This window comes from Poecile atricapillus, chromosome 6 (assembly GCF_030490865.1).
Source record: "Poecile atricapillus isolate bPoeAtr1 chromosome 6, bPoeAtr1.hap1, whole genome shotgun sequence".
NCBI lineage: Eukaryota > Metazoa > Chordata > Aves > Passeriformes > Paridae > Poecile > Poecile atricapillus.
The window spans coordinates 26,307,386-26,332,977 of record NC_081254.1 but is presented as its reverse complement, the minus strand read 5'-3'; the positions used below and the strand labels follow the sequence as shown (position 1 = coordinate 26,332,977).

The 25,592-nt window shown below is 42.2% G+C and overlaps 1 protein-coding gene across 3 annotated transcripts in view; it reads right to left on the bottom strand.

Annotated features, from left to right (window-relative positions):
* NEURL1 (neuralized E3 ubiquitin protein ligase 1) overlaps window positions 1–25,592 on the bottom strand; it is a 142,215-nt gene that overhangs the window by 43,700 nt on the left and 72,923 nt on the right. For all 3 annotated transcript variants that reach the window (XM_058841024.1, XM_058841025.1, XM_058841026.1), the window contains exons 2-3: window positions 16,787–17,028; window positions 12,070–12,391 (exon numbers count right to left, since the gene is read on the bottom strand). In XM_058841024.1, coding sequence (XP_058697007.1) covers window positions 12,070–12,391; window positions 16,787–17,028 — 564 coding nt within the window. The remainder of the gene's footprint in view (window positions 1–12,069; window positions 12,392–16,786; window positions 17,029–25,592) is intronic.

Genomic DNA, 25,592 nt, shown 5'->3' with positions numbered 1-25,592 from the left:
TGCACTTATTTTTCATTCTGATGTACTTTTAGTAACTTCAGATAAGCAACTAATTTAAATAGTCCACTCCAAAAGGATTCCAAACCCATCTATGTGAAACATCTCAGGGCAGTCTGCTTTGGCAGGATCTAAACACAGTAGTGCTTAGATAGGATAGTTTAAAAAACTCATTACCTAATTCTCATGTCCTGGTATATGCTGATAAACCCTGTGAACACATCCCCACCTGTGAACCAAGATTTCTTAGTTTCTAGAGTAATAAATCCTCATGGGTTCTGTAGTCTTTATGCTGCAGAGCCAGCATGGACTTAACTCCCTAATGATGGGAAACTGCATCACTAAAACTGCTGTGGGATATCTTCTGGTGTCACCTTTTCCACCTGTGGCATCAAATGCCAGAACAATAGACAGGTCTGCAGACAAAATTACTGCAGCTTCCACTGCTCTGCTCTGCTCCACCTCAGTCAGAAAAAGGATATTAAATATGGACACAGGGTTGCTGAGTTCCTCAGCCTTTCTGAGGAAATAATAACCTGGGAAATTCTGACTCATGGTGATTTGTGATCAAGGACTGTGACTGAGATACCAAAAAAAGGAACTGAATCAGATTTTCACGGCTGTGTCAGAATGAATTAATTCTCATCATATAACTGGAAAAGATTTAACAGCACAGAAGCCTTTTTAGAATGACAGGAGGATATGGAGGCTGTGGTAAAGAAGAAAACATGATTATTGTTCTGTATAGACTGACACTGAAGGAAGATAAAAAAGAACTAAATATACCATAAAATAATAGCTTGGCAAAGAGCTGCCAACAGGAACATCCTGAGGAGGGGACAGCAGTTGCAAACATCTGGCACTGCTGGCTGCAAAAACATCCCAGACAATGCTTGTGACAGAATAACCATCAGTGACACATCTCCAGGAGAGATGGCAAAGTTTTCTTTAGCTCTACACCAGGACAGTCTGAGAATCTTCTTGCAGTCACTGCTGATCTTCACACTTCAGCTAAAGATATAAGAGGCGGCTGCCTGGCCTTCTCCAGTGGCCACCATTCACCCCATGTCTGTCTCAGAGAGGGGTTAAGATTATTTTTTTTCTCACTTTTGTGGTTGTCAGCAAAACTCCTAAAGTAAATCAGATCTCACTCTGAATCTAGCTAAACCAGAATCAGGCTATTTCAATTCCAAATGCTTGCCCATAGCAACTATTCATGTTAGCATAGCTAGTTCTTTTTGAAGTCACATTTGCTATTAATTTGAATTAATTTTCTAGGTTGCCCATTGAAACAAAACCCTCTGCTGGAAAAATAACAGCACTCAGTACGTATTTTAGAGATGGTTGCTTGGGGTTTTTTTCTCAGCCAAGCAACCTAGAGATGCTGCTAAGTGGAAGATTAGACTCTCAACTCAATAGACAGGAGTTCATCTGGCAGCAAATTCCACAGACACACATGGAGGAGAATGAAATCCCACTGCAAAGCACAAAGTAATATCTCTCATCTCTCCTCATTCAGACTTCTCATCTTCATCCAAATAAACTCTTTGATACTTAGTTCTGTCAATACTTGTTATTAGCAAAAAGATTTCTATAATAAATTTATTATACGATGGAAGAACCATTGCATGAAGAGGAACAGGTGTTATCAAGAGCAGAACTAAGAGGCATCAATCTAATTCAGGATGTAAGAAACAAATCTGACTCAGATTCTTTGTCCAGTGTTGTTTTCTCCTGTATCTTCATGGTCCCTATGATAGAGACTGTCAGTAGTATGGGCTTGACCTGATAAAAGCACTCACTTATCTTCAGGGAACATGCCAGACATTTATGGTGACCAATACAAAATAATTCAAACACACCTAACACCCTGTGCTGTCCAGATAAAGGTGGGGGGGAAAAAAGGAAACTAAAGCCTATGGCTAATGAATTGCCAACACAAAGACAAAATGAGCCACTGGTGTCAGTGAAGAAACCAGGCAAGAAAAGGATGGTATTGTTGTCCTTGCCTTCCCCATCAATATAACCTGATCTCTCTTTGCCAAACCTGTCTTTCAGACAGCAGTTCACCCTGTTTCCATGCTTGCATTTTCCTGCTTCCCTACCTCAGGCATCTGGACCCTTTCTTAAACCTTCCTGCACAGAAACCAGACCCGTTTTCCAAGAAAATCAAGCACTGCCTGAAGGCAACTTTTCTACTTCCCCTCCAATTTCAACAGTGCATTCAGCCCCTCCTACTCATGTTCTTCTTTCTCTTCCTCCTCCTCCTAAAAGTCTTTGCTGCCCAGAAAAACCATTAAGCACAGAGGCTAATCCCTGCATAACCATTGATTACTGATTAACCACAGACCACAGGTTTTGACCTAGCAAGCCCTGCACAGAACCCAGTAACAAGCAGATGGCAAAGAAAAGGATCCAGCAAAGCACTTAAGCACATGGCTATCTTTAGGAATGTGAAATAACATACTTATTCAAGTGTATACCTGATTTCTTGCATACCACATAACTACATATACATGGAGGTGGGTAGGGAATTTACCATCCTGTTGAATTTGGGCCCTGCAGCCTATGCAGTCTTCTTTTCTGAGCACCTGAGAATGGGTTCCAATTGCCCAGCTGGAAACTGCACACCTTTAAAAATACAGTACGACTTGAGTAGTTCCCATTGAATTTTCCCTCCACCAGCTTTCATCCTTTAGCTTGCCAACATAGAGCACCCTTTGCCTCACCATCGGATTGTCACTTTGACTTTTCATATCTTGTCTGTTTTTTGTGGAGCACTGATCTTTTAGGTATCACACCCAAAACTGAAGCACTAGAAATTATCATTAAAATAGTCATAATGATGATCATGGCTCAAAACCAAATTATTTATGTATTTCTCTTAAGTGCACAATTACGCTGAGTTGAAATTGTGGGTCCCTGCAGCTCCACAGTGAAATTCTCATTAGTTCAGTTTTCTTTCTAACTATCTCTAGCTTTGATCTACATTGTGAGGCCGATTTCCATCCACCTAGCCAAGGGGTGTTATAGACAAGATCCTAAGACTCTACCATGGCAGGAATAAAGAAATAAAAATGCATTTTGACAAAGGCAGGCAGTGTGAAGGCTCACCTCTGACATGAGCATACACATTTCAGTGTATGGACACATTGAATCAGATCTATCTGGAATAGACAGGGCTACAAACAGGGGGAGAAACCAAAAGGCCCAGTGTTTTTGTCAGAAAGATGCTTTCACACAAGCCCTGCTGGGATAACAGAGCGGATTGCTGATGTCTGGGAAGGGCTCAGGAGACGGATGGCTGCTGCCTACAAACACCAGAGAGAGCAACGAAAATCAACCAGGGAAACACCACTGAAGAACGAGGAGGAAATGAAAATGCCTTCAGAAACATATTTAACAAATTGTCACCAGTCTCCTGGATCAAGTGAACACCTATGGGGCTCAGAGGCGCTGGGGTCCTCTGGCCTTGGCCAGGCAAAGAGGGAACACTCTGCATTAAAGATTTTCGAAGCTTCAGATCTTTCCTTGCAAGTGGTGCAGTATTTATTGGCATAGCACCAGCACGAGAATAGGATTATTGGATTTGAAAGGCTTTTTCCCTGGAGTGGTCTTTATCCTCTTAAAAAGATAGAGCAATTAAACTTTTTTTTTTCCTGAAGAGAATTAATCGTCTGTGAACAGTCACACTGGTAGCCAGATGCATCACAAGAGATTTTCATCTTCTTAAACACATAGTCAGTGGATAGCAATCTGTTTTATCACTCTTTTTATCCCTAGCTACAAACCAAAAATTTTCCAATCCCAAATAATTTAATTTCTAAATCTAATATGAGCAGATGGAATGGAATTTAAAGAAAAAAAAAAATTGTAAAGGCCTTTAGCATCAAAATGATGCTAATGTCTGAGAATCAAAACTTGCAACTGGACATTATGTTCTAGCCAATAGAAATGGAATGCTTTGTATAAATTTCACAAAGTTCTGCCAACACTACCCTGCTAAAATTTCCAAGAAAACAGGAGGAAGCAGTTACCTAGTGTATGTCTGTTCAAGGTATATCTTCACCAAAAGCCGCAACAGGGGGGAAAAGTGTAAAAATTATTGTCAGAACATAGTTATGAAAATGCAACTAAGAGAGCATCATAGAAGAAGGCAAGATTGAGATTTTCCTAAATGTCTGAGTAGGAAAGAGGAGTCCAGGCTCTCACTGAGCACAGCACCTTGCAGGATCAGCTGCATCACAAGCAGAGCTGATGTAAAATCTGCACTGGGACTGGAAGTGGATTTTCTACAGAAGTAGAAAACCTTTAGAAAAGAAGTAGTAGTTCAGCATGACTAAAAATTATCTAGTGAACAGCATCCCTACCCATGCCAGTGGGATTGGAACTAGGTGATCTTTAAGGTCCCTTCAAACCCAAACCATTCTATGATTCTGTGAAGAAGCTCTGGCTTGAAACAGAACAGCTTCAAAAATCAGCATAGTCAAAATGTTTTGTTTTCTTCAGGATAAGCCAGACAAGGTCTAGAGGAGCTTCCACTGCTCAATGTTTGGCCAAAAAAAAAGGGATGAGTGAGCAAAAACCCAGGGCTAGACTCTGCTCACAGTGTAAACTCACAGTGACCCCAGAGGTAGCTACAAGTTTAGGCTGGCAAAACTGAGAGCAAAGTTGGGCTATAGGTGAGGGCTTCTATACTGAGCTCAACAACAACAATTCTACTTATGCATTTTGAGGAAAAAAGCCAAAACAAAACCAAACCAGAAGGAGACTGGACTACAGAGCAACCTCACTTTTAGCTCTGTTGCTGATATGGATGGAAATTTTATTTTATTAAAGATGTCAAACTTTTTTTAATAACTCAGACACCTACAGGGATAACAAATTCACATCCTCTGTACAGTAAATTGCATATTCAGCAGCTGTGAGGCCAATTAGACATTGAAATGACAAAGTGCTGTCTCAGGCCAGCAGAGATATACTGCACAGAGACAGTGTTTGGTTTTATCCTACCAGCAGTATTTAGCTGTCATTTGTCATACAGGCTTAGGGGAAAGGGCCTCCACAGCTGGAACAGCTGCAATAGCTGAAATTGCAATATTAGCACAATAAGTTGTTATACTTTTATCAGATCACTCAATTCACATCCAAAACTTACCCCCAACTCCAAATGCACTCTTTCTGTCAAGCTATAGCTTTATGAATGAAGAGGAATTAGCTTTCAGCATTACAGCCTACGGTTTGAACAGTTTAAACTATTTGGCTGAATTGAGAAAGGTATTAAGAAATCTGCCAAGATTAATTTCCTCTCCCAGCATATTCTCTTTCCCTTTTTTTTTTTTTTAAGGCACCTATTACTTACAGATTTTTAAAAAGGAACTATATTAGACAAACTAAGTAAAATGCAATTATATGTGGCATTAAGTATCAGTTAATAGAGTGCATTATAAAAAAAGCAGTATAGATATCCTAATGGTTTAAATCAGAAAGCTAAAATCTTTGCTAATTTAAGGAATTCTTTGAAATATCTCTCAAAAGAATACATTTTTCCACTAGTGCTGGATTATTATTCTCTAAGGCCCTGTCCATGCTAGAAATGTCTGTAACTAACTATATCTGTGTAATAAATTCAGTATACATACAATTATTCAAGTAGTTTATACCTTTAGTAGCAGTAAAAGAAAGTCAAAAGCTTTTTAATTGGGACCACTGTTTCCAGAATCTACTTTGCACACTTCCAATACAAAGTAAAGGCAAGATAAACTTCTTAGTGTAAACCAGCAACATGTACCTCCTTAGAGCCACAGCCAAATCAATCATCCCAACAGATATTTAATGTGAAGACTCCACTTTTTTTTTTTTTTAACATAGGGGCCTATCTTTACAGTGTCATCATCTGAACTACAATATGCCCATAACATAAACACCACTGACAACTGTCAGAGTTTTCATATTTCCTTGGGTTTTTATGGGTAAAGTGGCCCTTCTTGCCTGTGTTAAGAAAAATATTACAGCTTACCAGAACTAAAGAAACTTTATAGCACAGAATTTTTTTTCCACTGGTCATTCTGTGCTGTAGCAGTCTCTTTTTTTCTCAGTGTGGGCAATAAAAGCCAGACTGTTCCCTTTCAAGTTTATTCCTACCCAGGTACCCTTGCAGGCTCCACTGATGCTGATGACATTTTATGGATATAAAGTGCCCTATAACACATTATGTGTCAGATTTTGTCCCTTCTGTGCACCCGTGGCAATGTCTTCCCCTCCAAGAGTTCCTGCTAAGGCAAAGGTGCTGCAGGTGAAAGCAACAGGTTATCCGAGGTGCAAAGCTGAGGAAATAATGGTAACCTCTGTACAACTTTGTAATTCAACACCTCCTCCGGACCCAGTGAAGCCTGAAATGCTGACCCCTCAGAGACTTCATTTCACTTAGAATCTGCCTGTTCTGACTTATTTGGTGTTTGCCATTTGCTGCTCAGCCGAAACACTGCTAGGGCAGGTGGACTCTGCCTTCCCCAGGGGACGGGCACAAAATCTCCACTGCTGGCAGTCAAACACAAATCGCCCACTGCATTCACACAGCCAAGAGGAGCTCTGGATGGCTTGGAAGTGCTGTATGCAGCAGCCTCGTCATCACAGACTAGACAGGCAGACCTGGAGGACACACAAACCCTCAAGCACAAGGAGCTGCCTGGGTCCATGGGCAAACTTTTGGGTGCCTACTACATCTGGAAAAACATTTCCCTCCAGAGGTGCTAAGGCAAAGCAGGGATTAATTAACATGGCAAGAGATGAGTTATTTATTAAACTGTTTTCACATTTTCAGCTGTGTTAGAGAGCTTCCTGCAGCTGCCATAGAGACAACAGCTACAGACAATAAAACTTTATGAGCAATTTTAATTCTCTCTCCCCTTAGGAGATGGGGAAAAACAAAGACAACTGACTGTTTGCAGGTCTTGTGTATCTTGCCTTCATTAAGTAGGACTCTGTTTAAGCACTTAGGTTTTTCCATCAGATAGTCACAGACTTCCACAAAAAGGATTAATTGTTTATAGCTTCCACTTTCAACAATACCCTATAAAAATACACTGCAGTCATATCTGATTATCCAACTTTGTTTAGTGCAAAGCACTCTCGGCACATCAGTCTGCTTATTTGCACATGTCAGAATAGCAACAAAATGGATTCCCGTGGGCAATGGAAAATAAGCTTTGCACTTGGAAAATAAAATAGTAATAACCACACAGTAAAACTGCAGATGCATGCAATAAATTAGATTTATCATCACTTTTATACCATTAACACCTGAAATTTGCCCATAAATCTACCTCATTTAAATCTTATTTAATGTTTCTTCTAAAGGCAGCCAGGAGCTAGAGATTCAAACTACGTAAGAACTGACAGGCATGAAGAAAGAAAAACATTTGTTTTCTTGCACATACAAAATGTGCAACTTCCTTGTCAAAGAGACACCAGCTTGAGGCGTAAGATGGGTACATTTCCATCCAGGATCAGCTCACATTTTGACTTAGATACTTTGAAAACATAAAACAATAAGAAGCTAGGAAGAGGATCTGGTGAAAAAAGAGATTTCTCAAATATCTAACACAATATACAGAACTTCCATTTAATTCTCCTAGGATCTGTATATATATTTATGACTGAAATATATATTTATACTATATATGCTTCTACTTCAGGTAAATCTAATATGTACATTCAATACACATGCACTTAAAATTTTTTCAATCTTGCAAGGTCTTACTAGTTTTTCCACATATTTTATACTTAAAAGATGTAGTGAGACTTAGCTTTTAACAGGTGCCTTTCAGTGTGCCAATCTAAATAAAATTATCCTTGATTTTCAAAGCCTGTGCTGGTAAAAGACCAAGAATACTCTGAAATACTGCATGAATGAAAATACTAATGGATGGGAGAAGAGTGTGAAGAGTAATAAACAGTAAAGGGGTGTGATTGCTGATCATACTAGCAAAGAATGGGACCAAGGAAAATGAGCAGGCTGTAACTCACATTACCCCACTGGAAACACAGGAAGAGTAGTGAGGTATGCTGGAATTAAGACAGTTTTGCAGCCCCATTTTTCTGCACTTCTAGAGCACCTGCATTGTGCTTTGAAAGAAAAGACACTAGCTGTTAGGACTAGATGATCTTCATAGGGCCGTTCCCTACATCTGCAATGCTGTGCTGCAGTGTCACTGCCTAAGAAAAAAGGTGATTTTCAAAAAGGAAAAAAAAATAAAATAGTGATTTTCAAAAAAAGCACCATGTAGAAGAGGAAAATCTGTAATCTCCCACCAAAGGTAAAGGAAAATTCTGAGAACAGTCATCATGCTGTACTGCACACATGACTGAGGGAAGTTACCGACCTTGCTGTCCTGCAGTGAATCCACAGAAAGTGCAAGTGCCAGGCTCAAGCCCAGTGCTTGAAAGAAGCAGGTTAGTATAAGACACCACTTGGTTCCCATCAGCTGCCATCCTTCCTTCACGGCTCTGAAGACTCCAGAATTTAAACAGCTGGGCCTTTTCTTTTTTTGATGCTTCATTATAGCAGCAAGGCAGCAGATTGCTTATATTCCATTTTTCTCGGACTCTTTTTTAAAAGTGCGAATGAGCATGTGTGTATGTTGAAGTGGTAACATAAGGACAAGCCACATTTTTAGTAAATATTACTTTAAATTACCCTGGAATGTAAAAGTGCACTTGTGCAAAACTAGCTGCCCAAAAAGGAAAGCAGAGCTGTAAACCATCCTGCCTGCAAGTTGAGCATGTCAGCAGGAGAGTCACTGTATAAGGGCATGTTTACAGGTCATGTAAGCCTACACCTACACTGAAACTCAAGCCCTAAAATACAGAACATGCATGCACTCCATTGCCACAGAATCTCTATGTCGGCCCTTATTGTGACAGAAAACCAGCTGAGACCCTGTGGTCAGAGGAGACCAGATTCCTGGGTGAATTTAAGCCTTTCCATCTCCATCATGTGGGTAGAGGAGAGCAAGGAGCAGCCTCTCACCTGTGAGAGCACTGTGAACCTCATCGCTGAAGCCACCTCAGGGTGGATTTGAACCAGTCCCTCCTTTTGAATCACTCCAGCAGTGACAGGCAAACATGGTCCCAGCTCAGTTCCAGCTCCCCTTGGCTGAGCTGCAGTGGGCCATGCAAGTCTTTTTCACCTGGTTAACTTCAAAATCCAGCTGGCAAAGAAGCTGCTTAAACGGCTCTGCCTTTGAACATACAGCAAGGACAATCAGACCCAGGAACATCTGTGACAGCCACATACACCTGTGCAGTGACAGCAGCACTGACACAAGGGTAATTGTCAGTAAGGCTGATGCTGTGGGTAAAGCCATAAGCAGAAGGAAATGAAAAATTAAGGTACAAACCAGCTGGTTTTTAGTGATGCCAGAATGTTGTGCAAAGTCTGTGATGCAGATAGAGAGAGAGGCAGGACTGAGCTGGGTAACAAGGCTGATGGCAGGTGACACCTTTTGCTCTGGCAAGTCATTTAACTCTCACTGGCTTTTAGCCTCCCTTCATTCAAGTCTTTCTCTATTAGATCTGTAAGACAGGAACACTGTCACTAGCCTTAGTCATTACCCTGTTTTACTGAGTTCCTTATTTGGGCTGGAAGTGATTTGACAGTGTAATGCAGATAAGCAAAATAAAAATGTGCAGTTTTGGATGTTGTCACTTCTGGGAACAAAAATGCACACTGTCCATTTCCCTGCTGAGCTGGGATCTTGCAGTGACACAAGACATACTGCTGCAGGTCCTTCCTTTGGCAAGTCTCAGTTTGGAAGTGAAGTTACATTACTGGGAGTGGGGAGGGAGTAATTATGTAATAAACAGAAAGACGCCAGAAATTGTAAAGTTTTTGATCTGATTCTTACACATAAAAGCAAATGGAGACTATGCAGAGGTGCTGTTTGACCCTGTAAGCCTACAAGCATTGAGAAAACAGTGAGACTTAAGGACAAGGAACATATTTGGGGTTAGGGGGCAATAAATCACTGAACTGGAATCTGAAATGCTCGGCTCTTCTGTTCAACATACCACTCCAGCATCCCCAGCCTCCATCAGATGCCCTGCATGCCATACCAGGCTGAATTCGACCATATGTTTGTAGCTAAGCTACGAAATTCATTTGTCAAGTCCCGGGAGTTTTTGGCAAGTTGTCCTGTGCTACATGTGTGGTCTGCTACACTAGAGCAGGCATGCAGAGCAGAGTAACAGGAATGTCTATAGGATCTGGGGCAACACAGTTGATGATTTCCCTTCTCTGACTTTTAGTGCTGTTTAATAATGAATGGAGATGGAGAGAACTCGCGTGGAAGCCGTTTCAGCAGTTTCAGGCTTAAAGCCTGCTACAGACTGCTGGAACAAGCTATAAATACACTTCTGAGCTCCACGCCAACTGTGTAAACTCAGAAGCTGCCTGCTTCATTCAGGGACTTCATACCCACCAAAGAGTCAGGAGCCACTTGGACTAGAGGTAAGTCAGTGGCTGGCAGAAGCCACATTTTCCTTATGAAAGGGGATGTGGAAGATGCTAGGACAATGCAGGGGCAGATGACAAATAGGAAATTATTTCTCGAGTGTTTTGAAAGGAAACACATAATCCAAAGTTATGAGCACTCATTAATCAGGCAGAGTAGTCCTGAGGAGCCAAATCTCATAAGAACAGCCGTAGGACTTTGAGTCATTTGTAAGCTCTTCCTAACTGAACCCTTGGCATGACATTTGCCCAAATTCTCCATCCCAATTCAAATATCACCACTTTGGCCTATGAACAGTTGCCTAGTGGCTCTGAATCAAGTTGATTCACAGCAAAAGATAAATTTTTCTGCACCTAAAAAAGAAAAAGCTGCTGAGAAATTCTTCAATTCCTCTGCCTTGTGCAATCCCGGGCCAGGAGTTTTTGCAACAAGGTCAGTCTCATTTCTTCATCTCTGGAACGTACGTCCCTCTTTCTTGCTGTGCTGATTGCTGTGGGTAGGCCTGCCACCATAATTTTTTTTAATACAGCACAGAATGCTAAAAGGAGGCAGAACTGTCAGAAAGAAGTTTAATTGAAGTTTTTGATATACAGCATGAAGCTGACACTATAACAGAGATTAACAGGCTGCATGGCAGAAAAAAGCCAGAATCTCTCTCAGCCTCAGATCATCTCATCTTCAGAAGGAACTTCAGCTCTTGAAGGTACCATCTAACCTTTTCCATGGTGAAAAAAGGCCCATGAAACTACTGTTACATGGAGAAGTGCTGCAATTTGCCTCCCAGTGACAATGCAAAGCATACTCTAAGGCTGTGTGCTGACATTCCTGGTTCCCCAGCAGTGTTGCTGCCCTTCAGACCTTTGAGATTCTTTTCAGTTCCTCTCAGATGTATAAACTCAAATAGCCCAAACCTTGACAGCCTGCACATCTGGGACTGAGTCCTCATGAATGCCAAACTATCTCCATTTCAACTGAGGATGGCCGAAGACACAGGCACTCAGCACTCCTCATCCTCCAACCCCAACTGTATATCCAACCATCAGGCTCCAGAGGACAAATCAAACTCCTCTGTGAAAGTAACATCCTGGAAAAACCACCCACAGATTCTCTCAGATAATTTGGAAGATGGCCATGTTTCAAACCTGTCCATTAAACCTGACAGAAAATCATAATAGTGCCAACCAGGAATGATTTAACTATAGCACATAAAATGCACTTCCCCACTGTTGCACAGGGAAAGCACAAGATGATATAAAAAATAAAGTCTTACAAGGTATATGACACACTCCAGGCTATTCTCTGATAGAGCTACACCTCTGAGCAGAAACCTACCTACTTAGAGAGGGCTTCTAGTGCTATATTGTAGCAGCTGTTTCCCACCTCCCACTGATGTTGTATATACATGCTGAGTTTCAAACACCCACTGATCCAGGCTGAGGTCCTGAGATGCTCTGGGGAGGAACGACAGCTGTTTCCCTGTACTTGTCCCAGCACAGAGAGGGGACAGGCAGTGTCAGGCTGGCCCTTTGTCAGGGATGGCTTGGACCCAGGTACTCACCTAAGAGCTGCACTCCGCGGGTGAGCCCATAGACATCGATCAAGGCCCAGAGGGGCTCTGCTGTCCTCACACCGCTGAAGAAGAGCATTGCAGCAGAGTCATTCACCCGGTAGAAAACCCGTCCCTTCTTGTCCACCCAGAAGGCTATGATGTTTCCCTCGTTTGCAAACTCTTCTGGCAGAGCCTTGGCCCAAAACCCGCTTTGGGAAACCAAGTCAGGGCACGCGTACTTTGGCAGAGTGTCAGGGTTAATCCTCGATGGATCCTTGGAAGTAAAGCCGAGTCGAAGAGCCCCACTCCAGCAACACTGCTTTTTAGTGATCTGCAAAGACAACAGCAGCAATGACAGCACTAGGCACTTGAACATCAGCTTACACACTAAAGACTTTATGCATTGAACACTGGTGGCCAGTGAGCAGAAAACCCCACCAGATTTAGGAAACATTTTACTCACCAAACACTGCTGTAGCTTTTTCAGCTGCACACAGCAATGTTGCTGCACACTTAGGATACAGTGCCCATATTTAAAACCAAATAAATCAAATTAAATCTATGTGGATAGGTGAAATTTAATTACAGCTGCACGATGATTCATTTCTATTCCTAGGGTAATTCATTTTGACCTAAGAATAACCTACTCACAAAATGTGCCCAAAACAAGACCTTTCATCTCAGCAGAGCTCTTCTCACATTGTGCTCAGGTGCTGGGGTCTCTCATGACCTGAGAGAAAAGCTCCAGAATCACAATTACCACCACACAGTTTTCTGGGTTTCTCAGGCAAGTAAAAGACAGTCTTTCCCTTGTTTAACTTCTCATATTGGATGACATATTGAAATCACAGCCTTGCAGCAGAGGACTTGTGTGTGGGAAAGCACAATATAGAGTATTTGACTTTGTTAAATACAAAATTTTGAAGCAACAATAGATGTTCTCTTATGATTGAGAAAACCTACATATTTCAGCTGTGAATGGTGTTTTGCGAAGTATGTTGTGCATAACTACACTTGACCTGTCAGTATGCAATTACTCAGTGCTACAGTTTTTGGAATGGTCATGTGTCATACCCATTCTTCTGCACATGACAGACAGCAGGACAAAGGGTCACAGATACCTCTGGAGTCATCAGCTTTTACTCACAAGAGCTGAGCCCTGGGCAGTAGGGGATCTGTGGGGAGCAGGCAGCAGGTCCTAAACACATGTAGCACATTGAAAACACTACCCAGTTATAAGGTCTCTTTTTTTTCCCATGGAAGCAAGGAGTCTTCCAGAGTTAGTATGGTCCTCAGATTATGTCCTTGGTGAAGTTTTTCCTCTCATTTTATTCTTTCAGTATGAACCTGCTAGGAATTGTTCCTCTCAGAGGGGTTCAGCCTGTCAGCATCCAGACTTTGACATGAAAGATCTAAGAATGCTGGATCCAACCCTGACGTGGGGCCAAGACACTTCCTGCATGCCAGTTGACACACAATCATGCTATCTGTTCACACTTTGAACCTGCAGCAAACACAAGAGCCCTTGAGATAGTTGTCTTCCATCAATGCTTTGGCAGCCTCAAGCAATTCCACTGCTGGCCACAGGACAAGAGCAGAAACATGGATAGGTACCACCTACCAGATGTCAACAAAACTTGTTGTCTTTCTGTAATTTCATGCTCTGCCAAAGCACTAATGGCTTGGATGTATGGCAATGACAGAGACTGAACTGTCCAGGACAGCAGGACTTTGTTCTCAAAAGCCTGGCAGCAGCCTCACATGTACCAGCTTGGAAGAATAGAATTTTCACTAAGGAATTCTACAAGATGTTTTCTTTGGACTTCTGAATTCCCTGCTAATCAAGTTTGTAAATACTGTGCTTTTCTTTTACATATTCCTCTCCAAGGCAAATCTGGAACATGCGCCCTTGGGGTCACAATAATCTTACAGCAAAGACATTGTTCAAAGCCTAGAGATTTCTATTTTATAATTAAAGTATCAGAGACAATAACTCAGAGCTCAGAAAAAAAGTTATCAATGGACAATCTTTCAGTTAAGGAAAAGGTGCTGCTCTTTATCCCTCCCTTCTCAGTCCATCCAGGCACCTAAACTGTTTACATGAAACACTTGAGCACTGACCTCAGTCCCAGGAACCATGGGAAGCTCCTGCTTGCGGAGTGGACACTGGCATGACACTAAAAAGGACTGAAGCACATTTGCTATTTTATTTATATGCGTGTACCCAGTAGAAGTGGGGTTAACAGGGTACACACTACAAAACAGGGAAACACAATACACACGCTCCAAGAAGAAGCCTGGGTTATTTTTTGCAGCAAATTTACTTCAAGCCCTAAAAGCTTTTGGGTCTAAGATAAATATGGCCTCATTGTCATTTGTACAATTCAGTCTCTTGCCAATACTTCACAGCAATCACAGGCAGCATGAAGTAAATATTCATATGGTAATTGAGGCTGCACATGTTCCATGTATTAATCAGCACCTATAAACAGTTCTCAATACAGTCTGACCACAGGCAACTAATATCCAAATTAAAATCACGTATAAAGCCTGCCAAGAATTAGACACAGCTGGACAAAGGGTACACAGTTTTGCTAAAAAAGGCAACAGTTAATGATGGACCAAATTCTCCTTTCAGCAGCCACTCCTAGTAGAAAAGCTTGGGAGGTCCACCCGGTACCAGAAGGGGAGGAAAACACAGAATCAACATCCAAACTGCTAAACCATGGCTGCTTTCAGGCAGATGATGTAAAAGCCATTCAGGCTCCTGATCTTTACTGCCTTATGCCATCTTTGAGAACTATACTTCCTAGCATTGCCCCAAATTACATGGAAGAAATCATACTGGAGCATTTGTCCCTGAGGCTGCTTGACAGCCATATTCCCATATTCCCAGGGCTGCAAAATAATGTCAGAATGAAACCTGAGATACAATAGCTAATAAATCAAATGAAAACTCCTTACTGCTTTCCTCAATTTTCCAGAGGGAGTTTAGACTTTATAGGACCTGAATGACTGGGTTCATGGTTAGTCTGTGGCTGGTAAGAAGGTCTAAGATGCTGCTTTCCACAAGCACAAACACTAGCGAGGCAGTTACAGGATGGATTTATACAAAAGCAAGGATGTTTTCACATTTCATCCCTCCCTAGAGCACAAGGTCTGCTAAGGCCTGTTGAATACTCCCATGAGACCTTCCCATTGGAGTCAGCAGGAGCTCTGCTCATAAATCTCTTGTGCAGATTTGCATGTGTATCCGTCACATATGTTACGCAAGATAAAATCCCCAAATACAGAGATAAACAAGTGTGAATTTCCAGAGGCAGCTACCTTGTTTCAGAATGAAGAAGAAATAACCCAGAACCTTTGCCTAAACCACTAAATCCACTCAAATCTTTGATGGTGTCTTCAAGAGTGAAATGCTGCCTTCATCTCCCAGATTATTTGTTGCAGTTGCTTGTCCAAAGTGCTGGCCAACATGGGAAAAATCTCTTTGGGCAATGTGAGAGATTCCTGCTGGGCTTCCAGTCTGGATAGAAGCAGTAAGAGCTCCATAGGAAGCATAACAAACTTGAAGTGGGGATTTTCTGTCTCTGGGCCTGAGCCTGAAATCACTGAAATCTCCATGTATTTCCCAAAGCAGACATGTCCCTCATTCCTTGCTCCTTTGCTGGCTGTGAGGGAAGAGGCAGGGAAGGCTGATACGCTGCTGTAAGACCCAGCACTCCAGGACCTCTAGAAATGGGCAACAACAGTGAGATCATTCAAACTGGGTATCTAGATGCTGACAAACCTGGAAAACTCCTTCTGCACAAGTGAAGGATTTGCAGTCAGATCATTCATGCGTGCCATGAACTAAAGTGGCCAAAGAAGATGACCTATTTCATGCCAATAAAGGCGTGAAATCGGCTAGGAACAGAAAAAAGCAGTCCCATAAGCTAGAGGGCATAAAGATTGGAAAGTATATGTGGATGAAGTTTCAAGGGTCCCAAGCTCCTTAAGGTGCCAGTAATCTGAAAAGCGCTTCAGTTCCTAAGGACATGGAGGAGTTTCTCCATCAGAAAGCAGCTCCTGGTGTTCATGGAGGCATGTTATCTTAGAGGAGCTGGATATCCCATGCCAGCTGCAGCATGGCATGGCACCAGAGGTACAAACTCCATCCTCCAGACTACCACAGACACAAAGAAAGGGAAATCAGCCTGTGTCAGTGAGAAAAATGTGATCCCTGCAATGTTCTCTCCTCTGATCTTAATGCTATCAGGTGACTGAACAAAGCAGCCAGCAGACTGCCAGAAAGGTCCTTTTCTTAGACAGCAAGAGTGATCACACTGACTGCTCCTTTCATCCTTTCCTCCAAACTCTTTTGTTTTTCCTGCTAAGCATGTGAGCAAGAACCTTCACTTCTAGTTCCTTTTTGACCTCTTATCTCCTGGCTTTCCAAGCAATCTCAATTTAGTCTGTTGTACTTGTCTAACATCAACGGAAGTATTTTTGGAAGGTAGATTTCCCTTTTGTTCTGTTTCTACAGCAGTCTGTCCCTATGGCTCCAAGAACTACAGTGACAAAAGCAGAAGTACCAATAAAGATTGCAGATCTTCAAGGCCAAGATCTGACTACTGTGCTTTTCAAGGAAGGGCTAAAGATCTGCTGCAAGCACCAAAGCCCAATACACCCCAGCATTCATTCCCAGCAGCTCCCATGGCAAAAAGGGAAGGTGTAATTTACTCACCTTAAGCCTGACTTGTTCATAAATAACAATGGGCCTGTTGCTGAAGGTAATGGCATTGCAGAAGCTAGCCTGGCGCTTCACCGCTTTCTGTGTTGTGTCCATGATGATCTGGGACCCCTTTGTGTGAGGATGGAAAAGCAGAGGGCTGATGGATAGAGTTCCACATTGTGGAATGGGGATACAGTGCTTCTGCTTGTGGTGGCATCTATGGGAGGAAGTCGAAAATGACCCACCAATGGAATCTGAAAGAAGAACGGAGAAAAAAGGGTTTCAAATCTACTGTGAGTAATACAGAAAATTTTCAATTAAAGAAAAAAAATAAAGCAGACATACTTCAGATAGAAAATATAGATAAAACAGAAAAAAAATTAGCCAAATCCTTAAATTGTAAACTGCTGAGGGATTTTAGAGCATCTTCAGCAATAAAAGGCTGCAAGGATACTGAAGATTCCTGTTTGGACAATCCAACAGTACAGAGCATGATATTAGGACTGCACCTCAGCACTGAAATCACAGGTCATCTTGAGGCCACAGACCAGGAGGGAATAAAAGAATTGGTTCTAAAATTGGATCAAAGCCCTTGTGAAGTTGCTGTATTAAAGTGTCACACCTAGGGAACAATCTTCCCCTTCCAGAGGACTCTTACACAACTTGACCATTTCTCTCACACCTCCTTTGCAACAGCAGCTCCATTCATCTTTGCCTGGATGTGACTCTGGGTGCCCTATCCACCCATGCCATGTGCCAGCTCAGGCACACACATTGCTAATTTATACACAAGCACCACGCAGCAGTGACTCACCTGGATCTCTCCTCCACTGATAAGAACCTCAGTTGAGGTCCCACATGTCATGAAGGCATTGATCAGCACACTATGATTGCAGTGGGGAAAGGTAAGAGGGAGAAAGGCTGTGAAGGATAATTTCTTCTATTTCATCTAATTTCTTCTATTATATCTATTACATCTTTCTCCACTCAAGACTCTACAGAAAGACTTGACACAGGCACAGCCACGACAGCAGCTTTGTTCCTGAACAAATGGACAGGCACGTTTCTTTTTAACAGGGAGCCTGCAGCAGCTCCAGCTCAAAACAACTTCTCTGCTGAACACAAGTCATCTGCTTCCTATTCCTTGTGTGCACATACACACTCCAACATGCACACATGTTTGGGAGGAAATACTCTTAAATTTGGAAACAGAGTACCAACAGAATACAGGACTATTCTGTGACAGACTGAAGGACGCTACAAAAGCAAATATGATCTTAAGAATGTGCCAGTTTGTGCTGTAGAGATGCATGACTAAACTGTACTCTTTAAATACACAAACTATAGAAACTAATTATCTATATTCTTCACACAAATTAACTGTTCACTGCTATGTATTTCTATAGCTACTATAAAATAATGCTTACACCTCTAATGTAACTCTTGATTGTGCACTAAAAAGTCCAGACCCTCTTCCTTACAGCCTTTTGGGTAGTCTCAGCTTGTAGCTACACAAAGCTGTAACACCACATCCTCAGACTGAGTGTGATTAACTATCAGCAGAACTTAAAATGCTGGCTTCTGATGAGAACACTTCAACTTCAGCAGCTGTCACTCTGGCCTTCTCATCTCCTTGATGGAATTTTTTTCCTCCCATTTTCAGCAACAGTGCTCTTCCTTCAGAACAGAGCAGGTAGGTCATACAGCAGGGCTGTTACCTGTAAACACTTCCATTAATGCTTTATGGGACATATGAATCAGCTGGGAGTTTTTTGATGCTAAAAGTGATGTGGAATATGTCAGCTTACTTCTGTTCCTCACACATGCAGACAGAGAAATAAGGTGCAGAGTACTGAGGAAAAGTGGAGGTTAACCTGAGCAGGCAGGTCACAGAGGGAAACCTTTGGGAAGAACAGACTGCACAAAAGGGGACCTTCACAGGGGAAGGTCAGGATGTAGAAGCTCACATGAGCCTGACCTTTTCCCTTTGGAAAGGTCACTGCTGACCTGGGGGCCAGCACCCTGGCTTTCCCCACAGACCAGAGTAGGAGGTCAGAAGACAATGCAAGCTGCACCAGGCCCATGGACAGAATTACTGCCTAAATCTGCCTAAAAGAGAGGTACTGCCTCTCAGTTAAAGACTGTCACATGCCCCAAAGAACAGGAGGTTAAATCCCTTCCAGTATTACTAGATTTTTGGAAACTAGGTGTGTTCTCTACTATCTCCCCTTTGAAACTGCTATCTTGTGACAAAAGTCACAAGAGCAAGATCATGCCTGTCTGAAAACAGCCTCTGTGCTGAAGGGCTACAAGCCCAGAGGAGCACTGAAGAACCCTGTATAGCTTTCCAGCTTCCATGTTGGGGGTCCCAAAGAACAGCAGCTGCTCACTCCTTAGGTTTGACTTCATCTCTCCATTCATGCCTGGTTACAGATGCTGTTTGAACTATTTCACTCAGCACCAGGTTTGAACCCTGAACACAACATTTCCAAAGTATCATAAGCCCTGCCAAGACCATAGCAAAAGTGGTAAAGTACCACTTGCTCCCCTGAGCTGCAAGGCCATGGACTGGATCTTCTGAAACCTTTAAGTGAGCCAAGGTGAAGGAGATGCTAACATGAACCACACCACAACACAACTGAATTGCTCTGCCTTCAGTGTCCCACTCCTAAGTGCATCCTTTTAGGGGCCCTTTGGTAAAGCAGAGTATTTCCCCAAAGGTGGCACACTCCTCCTTCCCTGTGCCTTAGATGCCCCTGCTCTCCCGGATCTCAAGGCCTGACCAACATCCTGTATAGCACACACAAGGCAACACTGGGAGTTCTCAGCTTAGGAAAATGCAGCTCAAAGCCTGTTAGGGGTTTTCACCAGAAGTGCTCATGCTCTGCAAACATTACACATAATCTTGAAGGCATGGGATTTCTTAAATTCTGCAAGAAATGTCTGAATTTATTTTTTTTTTAATACATTTTTTCCAGTTGAAAATACCTCAATAAGCACTCATGAGAATACTGGGAAAAAACATTTCAGATTGAAAACTGACTGCAAGGTATTAAAGAAAAAATTCTTATAGCGTGTGAAATAAGTATCATTCAGAATTGAAAGAAAGATAAAACAAGACTTTTAAAGAGAGGCCAAAGATTAACATGCAGTAGCAAATGGAAATGACATATCCTTGTCTGCCTGAGGAGAAGGAGAGGCCTGGGGTGGGGACAGAGGTACCTGTGCTGCAGGCAAGTGAAAGCGAAACAAGCAGGCATGGCAAACACCACGCTATGAATGGAGAAGAGTGTTTCAGAATTATTACTTTATCAGAAGAGGCCTTAATGGATAAGCACTTAAAGGGAAGGATTTTGAGAAGGAAGAAAAGGAAACCATATGTGGGTGTAGGGACAGGGACACCCACACAAGCGAAGCAGAAAAGGCCTGCCCTTGAAGGAGTCTCCACACAGCCTTTCCAAAGCTGGGTAGTTAGTAATAGCACAGGGAGAAAAAAAATCAATTGAGATGAATGCTTGCAAACCTCACCATTTCTTGAGCTGGACCCATACTTTTGAAAAGTATCAGTGGAACACAGCATAACTAGTTACACTGATCATTTATATTTGTTAATAATAAGCTCAGAAGGAGAAAACATATTGAAATTGTTATGCGAGGCTTTGCAAAAGGATCCTTAAAAGCACAATTTGAAATACAGTTTACCAAAAATAAACATTAGCTTAACACCAGTGGAAACTTGAAAGGGGGTGCAAACCTTGTTTTCTCACATGCAGCCTGACCCAGGGCATGTGCACAGAAGAAAGAACCATAAATTAATGCAAATCTTCACTGCCATAAAAACATGTTTGCTGTTCTTGAGGGAGTAAGTAATAATATATCTCAGGCCTATAGCCAGTTCTCCCTGGGCCTGTAGGATGGCAATGACCCTGTCAGATTGCTGTCACCACAGTAAAGTACTCATGTTTGCATGGTAGGATGACCAAGAAGCCAAAGCAAAGCTTTGATCCTCCACAGGAAGAGACTACAGCTTTGCAAGAGTTGGGGTATTCAATGATAGAAATGCAAAGGGTTAATTCTAGAGTGCTAAATCCAAATTAAGGAGCATTCTGGGTTAAACTTTAGTGAATTAGGGAAATATCTACAAGGTGGATCTCAGCCAGCTGGTCGGATCTAGCATTCCCATCCAAGACTCCAAAAGAAGTCAAAGCCAAAACATAACTTACTTTCATCTGTGCTATTTTAGAGGTGACAAGATGTATCAAGCAAGTAGGTTTGTGCACAGTGTAAGATTTTCCATTTACAACACAAGAGGCAGGTGCAGGCAAACCACACGCATATGTAAGGTGATAATACCAGTTTGTTTTTTTAGCCTGAAACGCAAATTTGTCTAAGTTGTCTTTACAGTAAGAGATATGAAAGACAACAAGCGTGGTTTTACAGCATCTGTGAGAAGCCTCCCTTCACCCAGTATAAAACTTGGGCAACAGAAGCTGGAGTTGTTTGCAGGATGATATGCAATGGATCCATCTTTCAAACCTGACAAGTGGTGGGAAGGAAGTGGTTCATTTTATTGAGCCCTCAAAGTGAAGAAGCTGATTTTTCATTTCATAAAGGAAAGTGAAATGAGGGGAAGAGATGCAAAAAATGACAGTAAGAACAAAGGGCAGGAAAATAGGTGCAACAGGTAAAATTTTTAATAAATACACGCACAGCAAGTTTGCCAGGGACAGAAGAGATGACTTCAAAGCTTCAGCACAGAAAGGAAAGGAGAAAGGCTGTGTCCTAGGGATGGCATAGAGGCAAGTTGGATCTGCAAGACTCACGATACTGGTATGTTTGAGGGCACTCAGGAGGATGGGCTGAGAGAGAGAGAGACTGGCATTTCCCCTGTGTCTCTGCTCAGCTGGGATGTGCATTTTCTCTCTATCCCTTGCACTGCTGTAGCTGAGGAGCAGAGATATATCCTGTACAACAGGATGCACAGAGACAGCAACCTCTGCAAGAGTGCCAGGCAGTGACCTGGGAGTGGGGCTTTTTTAGCAACACAGCTGAACACCTCAATTTAGGAGTCCCTGGTCAGAACCTGGATGTGAGGCTTTACAAAAGCTTGCTTGAAGACAGTGCTGAGGCTCTGACTATCAGTAAGAGTCAGGAGTGTGACAACTTCTGTAAAGCTTGAAAAAAGTAGATAAAAGAGCGGAGAAGTAACACAAGAATAAGATCTCTTCTTCAGTTATAATAAGCCTGAGTTGTTTGTAATATTTTATTTTTTAAAAAGGCAAAATACTCAGACTAAAAGTTTAGGCTGGGCAAAGTAGATAGATTTAAGTACTACAGATGAGAAGTGAATCTGTTAATTGAGTACAGGAAGGATAAGGCTGAACTGATGTTTGTTGCTGAAATTACACAGAGAGATGAGAAGATGTCTCTGTGCAGAGGTTAGAGAAGACTCTGCCAGATGAGGGAAGGAAAATGCAGGAGAGGCAGATGGAGAGGGCAGCAGGGCGGGGCTGAGCTGGGAAGGCAAACCCTCGCACATACCATCTCCAGGAAGAGCAATCCAGATGATGGCTCTGTAAGCACTTAAAAAGCACCAAGGCTGACCAGGCCCTTTTCTTTACTGAAGAATAGATGAAAAGTGTGAATATAGTTCTACATGCACATCAGGCTGTTGAGAAGAACTCTCTTCCCCTTGTAAATTAATTTTTAAATTTCATATCTTTGGCTACAATGCTGTGTAATCATTAATCATCTCCCGGTGCCTAATTAGGCACTGTTTATTCAGTGTCTTTCAGTCATTCACAAAAATTCAGTTACTCTTGTGACACACCAGGGGCCTCTGGCACCACTCCACTTCCCATGGATGCAGCCCACCCTTTCCAGGTCCCTCCTTGCCCTCTCCCCATGCAAATCCCCCCGAGCCCCTGCGGGCCATAAGCCCACTAAGCATGTAAGAACAGCAGAGCATAAGTAAGCAGCCATATGCTCCCATCTGCCAGGTAGGGAGAGAGGGGGGGAGCAGCCCCCCCCGGAAGTTGCTGGGCAGAAGGAATTGCCTTGGGAGCTGCACCCCCGGGCTCCAGACAAATCCATGGAAAGGGATGCATCCCTGCATCAGCAGCAGCCACTTCTCCCTACAGTAGCTTCCAGCAGCTCCTCTGATCCACAGGCAGGAACAACTTGCATGTGCAATAATTATGTTTTTGACAGTGGGGAGGCACTTCTGACCTTATTTTCTTTGTACCTTGGTGATGCATCTTTATTATTCTTACTATGGCTTACTAACTTATTATTGTAGGTTGATGCTGTGAGGAGGAAATCAGAAGATCAAAGTAAAAAAATCGTGCCATGGAAGCATCTAAGATTTCTTTCTTGATTTAGAGCATTTTTACTCTGGTGTGATCAGGTAGGCTCTGTCAGCACTCTAATGAGAAATGTAATAATATATTTATGTCTTCTAACAAAAGAAAGCAAGTTTAGTTAGGTTTAGGGTCTAGGGATGTTTCAAAAATTCTGTTTATCCTTCTCTTGCAAAAGTGCAGTTTGGTAAACTCCTTTTCTAAATCTGATGCTTCAGGAGGAATAGAAACAGCCTGCCCACAGCGATGGCTGATCTGTCTGTGCTGCAGATGGTGGGACATAAGGAAGAAAAAAACTCAGAACTTTCCATGCTCTGCCCTGTTGATAATCCTTATCTTCTCAAAGATAAGCTGATACACTATTGGCCACAAGATTACATATAATTTATAAGTTATGTTTGCTTTTCTGACTCACTGCATTAACAAACCCGCTTCTTGTCATTGCTCCTTTTCCAGATGCTGCCCAGTTGGGACAAGCCATTGACCTCTCCCACCTACTGTAACTCCAGTTACTCATTTCTTTAGTATAGATCAGAACTATGCACAGAACATGTTTCTGTTAACATTACACAATTCCTCCTAATTTACAGTTACATGGTTTACATGATTTACACTAATCATGTAAACCAAGACCAAGCAGTCATTGCAGATATTCACATTAGAGTTGTGCTGCTGAGATTAGGGCCGGGAGCCCTTCATCCCTCTCTACACAGGTCCCAGGGTACTATACAAATACAAACCTTGCACCCACTTTGAACCAAAGCCTCACAGTCACAAGTTGGGTGTTCTCACCGTGGTGCTGCCTGCACTGTGGCTTTTCCCCTTCCCCTCCTGCAACACTGGGCACACGCGTGACAAAGAGCAAAGCTGCTGCCCCAGAGGCAGCCCTGTCTCACTGCATAGCCACAGTCAGCAGAGAATCCACTCTCAGAGAGTTCATGACAGTTCATACTGCAAGAAGAAAAAAAAAAAAGCTACACAAAAGCAGAGCCCGAGTGCAAATATTTTATGGCTGTGTAGTATTTCCATGCACTACAAATCAACGTAAAAGATGTTTTCTTCAAGGGGCCTCATATAGGCTGTGTTTTTAAAATGCATTCCCTCTGCTAAATATAAATCAGTAAGAGTTTTTGTTCTTCCAAAAGATTAGCTAGCCTCAGTATTTTGGGATCTAATTCTGGAATACTTGTTGAGGTGCCAGCATTCTCTTCCAATTTAAATACAGTTTAATGGAAAGTCTATCCTGGGCACATTTTCCATCTACACTGTAATAGCTTGAAAGTCTGAACACTGAGAGTTCACCAGAAAGAGAGGTAACCTATCAAGGTTAAACTTCATTTATTTGTCAGGATTCGAAAGGATGTGGGAGCAATGGAGAGCAAGAGAAAGCAAACATAGGAGCAGTAGAGACAAGCAAATGGATCTGTAGAACCAAAATCCAAGAGATGGTAGAAATGGTGTAGCCTACTGCAAGAAAGAAGGCCATGCAAAGAAAAGGAGAGAAGCTGTAGTTCTGAAATCAAGCACTTGAATTTGCTTTGAGTTGTATCTGTGTAAAATCAAAGATGTGCCCCTAGACTCAAGATGCTGAATTAGGCACACATCAGGCTGCTCCCACTGAATATTTACAATATAACAGGGTGCTTTTCTTTGCATCAGTTGAAAGAGACAGGATATTTTGTGGAGCATATCTGAATTCTTCTTCTTCTTGGATGATCAGCTAGAGGATGCTTCCACATCCTGAGAATCTTGTTTAGCACAGCTCCCTAATCAGAGACCACCTTTAATCAAGAAAGACATGCACTGGTTTGAATGGTAGAGCAGTGGAAGAGCACCTCCTCTTACCCAGCTGGAGTTTAGACTGTGTTCAGTACCACATATCATGAAGCTTTATGCTGTAATGCCATTTCTAAAGACTCTCAGAAACCAGTTTTTCTTCTGTCATACATGACAATTACACTTGGAGTGTGCCTTTTTTCTAATATAAAACATCAGTTTAGAGTCACTTCAAGAAACTGTAAAGTTGGGTCATTTTCTGTGCAGTCTTGTTTAAAAACACAGTGCTCAAACTATTCTTGTTTCAAACCCTTCCTTCTGCAAGTCTCCTGCTGTTTTTCCTTGCAAGATCTCTTGAGAGCATGATTGCCAGGAGCAGCTCCTTACCCATCCATATTTAAATTTGTGAGGTGCAGTGATCTTTTGCCAAAATTATCTAGTGTTGATATGATAATGTTCCCAAACTCAGGTCACTGCTCTTTCCTTCCTGTAACTGGTAGCTGTGGAAATACTGCCAACCAGTAGGTCTTTTCTGTCCTTTTTTTGCCTATTTTAATTTCCTTCTGATCAACTGAAAATTTCCTTTTTCAGCAGCAGAAAATTGCACCACTCTCTTTGCTTTTAGTCAGAACAGTCTCCAAACTATTTCCATCTGCACCAGTTACCCAAATGTCAAAGATTTC